Genomic DNA, 3,799 nt, shown 5'->3' with positions numbered 1-3,799 from the left:
ATGTGTTCCAGCAGTCTAAGGCTATAGGAGAAGAACTATAGAGATAGGTCAGGATAACCTGAGCCTTGTTCCTGCAAAGACCAGCGTATCACCAGATCCTAATTAGCAGCTGACTCTGAGGATCTAGAATAGGAGAAAGGAAATCCTGATGGTCCCACGGTAAAAGCTTCCTGCCTGCTGGGTGGGTTACCACGGTTACTCTGAGTCGGTAAGGAAGATGGAGAAGACATCGTTGGCCTTTCAGAGGGTGGGATGAAATGAGCACAGGAAGCTGGATTAGCTGCATAGCTGAGGGACCATAGAGCTAACTCTGGTTCTGCAGCTGCAGGCGGTTCTGTGATCCAAACAGGAGCAGACAGCAGCTGAACATCAGGCTCATTCACAGCAGCGTCGCCGTCGCCTCAGATATGTGATGATGTCAGAGAAGCTGAGGCTGCAGAGGACCTGCATGCAGGCGTCTTCAGGCTTTCACTGTCCAGGTCAGGTCCGACAGATTCAGTGTCTGACCTGAAACTGCTTTCATTGTCTGGAGGAAGCAGCTTCATCTTCTCTTTCTGTAATGATTTGAAATCCAGCTTTAGGAAACATTTGGCTGTTTATCGCGGTTATGATGGTTCCTGTAGATTTAAACGCATTGTCTGATGCGGGGGGGGGTATCTGAGAACCTGAGAAACTATCTAGACCGCAGAGCTTTGAATTCATGATCTGTTACTAAATAATATAAAAGTTATTTCTAAAAATGATCAAATACATGAAACTATGTAAAGTTTTATCATGTTTAGCGACGGATCAGCGAATCAGAGATGCTAGTTAGCTCCTAGTTATGAAGACGTTTAGTTCAGTAGAAATGTGACGTAGAGGAGGTTTGAAGTGGAGCCGATGTTTCAATAATTCAGCATCACTGTTTGATCAGAACCTAAAACACCGACGGCGTCTGTTACATCACAGACATTAACCCCCCCCCCATCTTCCATTATTCCATCATTTTCATTTTTCTTCACTAAGTAAGAAAAGGAGCTGGAATAATAAATGACCTTTGATTTTTTTAAAGCAACATTTTTTTTAAATTTTCAATTTTTTAAATAGAATGTGTTCGGGGGGGGGGGGTAGTATGGAGGGAAATGAGTGTCAAAATTCAATAAAACATTAAATCATTTTATCCATCCATTCATTTTCCTTTAACTTTATCCCGGGTGGTGAGGAGGGGTCCACCCTGGACAGAGATGGGGGGTCCACCCTGGACAGAGAGGGGGGGTCCATCCTGGACAGAGAGGGGGGGGTGTGTTGTTAAGTGTCAGTCAGAGGGAGGCGGAGGAAGCTGATTGGTCGGCAGCCTAAAGGGAAGATAAATGATTTAGGAGAACAATGAGCAGAAAACTCTGAACTCCTCTTCATGGTGTTTCTGCTGCTTCCTAACAGTCGTGACATTTTCCCAGAATGCTTTGCTTCAGAGGAGCCGCAGCGTTTGGCTGTCAGGCTGAAACAACCTGTCAGATTTCATTTTCCCATTAAACAGAGTCTGAACGTGGCGAGGCCTGCTGCTCGCGTTCCATTTGATCTGATTCCATCATTTCATTGGGCGCCGCGTCTCAGAGCAACATGGAGGAGAAAATAAACAGCTTCTATTAAACTCCTCCGCATCCTCCTGGAGGAGAGGAGGAGCCTCCGAATCCTCCTGGAGGAGAGGAGGAGCCTCCTGTTGCTGTCAGATGGAAGTGCTCCTGCTCCTCCTCGTCTCTCCGTGTTTCCTCCTCCAGACCTGCTGCTCCATGCTGAGCTCCTCGTTCTCCTGGTGAATCGATGCTGGTTAGAAATGCAGCTCTGGGATCAGCTGGTTCTGCCTGGACTCCTGCGGTTCCTGCAGGAAGGACTGGAACCTTCTAGTTAGTCCTATTCACACCTGCTCCATATTCAGCTCGTTAGTCCATCCTTTGTTCTGTTCCCCTTATATACTCCACCTCTGCAGTCGCTCAGGGCTGCTTCCTTCTTGTTTTGTCGTTACGTTGCTCCCTCTGTGTGTTTCTGAGTTTTTGGTTTTCAGTATTTATGGATTTCTGCCTCAGTTGCCTTCATTAAGTCTAGAAAACTCACCTCTGCCTTCTAATATCTGCATTTGGGTCCTTCAAAACATCCACTCATCCATGACGATATCTGGAATATGATATCTAATATTCTTAATAGTCAAATTAATACAAAGGAAGAGAAAGAATGGGAATATGGAGATCTGAAATTAATTCCTAGACATCCAGAATGTTTATTCTAGATGTCATTTTATTTGAAATAAAAAGTTATTGCAGATATCAGAAATATATATTCAGTAAAATAATAAATAACAAATGGCTTGCCATAGCCTGTTGTGACCACAATGACATTATGGGTTTATTTCTTGAATGGATCAATCTGTGTTCGGAGCAGGAGTCTCAGCCGTGTGGTGCCAGGTTTTCCTTCCAACCAAGCAGTCGCTCCAGAATCATCTCATCATCTGACCAGGTGACCTGACCAGGTGACCTTTTCTTCTTTCTGTTGGTTGTGTTTTCAGGCCCGCTCAGGGTGATTGTTCCCACTGACTCGGTCTCCTCGTTCATCGGCGACACCGCCCTGCTGCGCTGCGAGGTCTCAGGCGACCCCACCCCCGTCATTCGCTGGCAGAAGAACCGAGACGACCTGCCGCTGAACTTCCAACCCGAATCCCGGCTGGCGGTGCTGCCGTCCGGCTCTCTGCAGGTCAGCCGGGTCCAGCCGCCGGACTCGGCCACTTACCGCTGCCTGGCCGATAACCCCGGCAGCACCAGGACCGGTACGGACGCTGAACTCCGAGTTCTCCCAGGTAAGGAACCTGCTGGGAACTTTATCCCCACCTGGACTGGTCCAGAGAGGTCCACTGGTTCCACCAGACTCCTCCTGTTCCGCTGCGGTTCTGTGACTCAGCGCTGAGTCACCAAAGCTCAGCCAGTCTGAGATTATCTGCTGGCCCACGTCCTCCTCCCTGAGCTGGACCTAGGAGGTTCTCCTGCAGTGGTTCCCAGTGAGGGAACTGGGAGGAACTGGGAGCACCCAATGCTGGCTTCAGCTGGTCACTGAGGAAGAAGAGCAGCTCCTTCAGATCCAGGTTCGGGTCTCAGGGTCTAATCAGAACCTTGGATAGCAGGCTGGAGCTGTCCTTCCACCAGAGAACCGTTAGCTGGTAGAACCAGTTTCCCAGTAGGTCCCCAGTCTCTCTCTGACCGTCCCACTGGCCCCGACGGTGGACAGCGGGTTCCTGGTGGACCTGAAGCTTTTTATTTTAGGATGAACCTCTGATGTTCTTCCAGGTGCTGCTTCTCAGGCTGCTGTCATGCAGCAGGTGTCTCCTCTTGTTTTATTGGCAGAGACGCTCTGATGCGTTTCCATTTCTATCCTCCTGCTGCAGCAGTTAGCGCCTCACAGATGGAGCTCTGAATCATCTGAATCATCTGAATGATCTGAATCATCTGAATGATCTGAATCATCTGAATGATCTGAATCATCTGAATCATCTGAATCATCTGAATCATCTGAATCATCTGAATCATCTGAATCATCTGAATGATCTTTGGTTTCTGCAGCTCCTTCCTCTCTGGAAATGTGCTGATTTACTCACTGGTCTCACTGGGCAGCTGACTGGTAATGGCGGCGTTGGCTGAGGCGTCTGCAGGACGTCAGGAGCTTCTTAGACCTGCATAGAAACAGCGTTAAGCTGTGATTAAAGCTGTCAGCCGTCGTTCCTCGACAGCTTCCAGCAGCTGCAGAGTCATAAAAGTCTTTTGTTGGGCTCCAGATA

At 48.3% G+C, this 3,799-nt stretch overlaps 1 protein-coding gene across 1 annotated transcript in view; it reads left to right on the top strand.

Moving 5' to 3' along the window:
- Positions 1-2,934, top strand: part of LOC107101156 (neogenin-like) — an 11,048-nt gene extending 8,114 nt beyond the window's left edge. Inside the window, exon 4 of the mRNA XM_015399947.1 lies at positions 2,540-2,934. Coding sequence (XP_015255433.1) covers positions 2,540-2,934 — 395 coding nt within the window. The remainder of the gene's footprint in view (positions 1-2,539) is intronic.
- Positions 2,935-3,799: the final 865 nt, after the last annotated feature.

This window comes from Cyprinodon variegatus, unplaced genomic scaffold, assembly GCF_000732505.1.
Source record: "Cyprinodon variegatus isolate N-32 unplaced genomic scaffold, C_variegatus-1.0 Scaffold1060, whole genome shotgun sequence".
NCBI lineage: Eukaryota > Metazoa > Chordata > Actinopteri > Cyprinodontiformes > Cyprinodontidae > Cyprinodon > Cyprinodon variegatus.
Note: the sequence above shows the minus strand (reverse complement) of the source record. Positions and strands in the feature narration are given on the sequence as shown.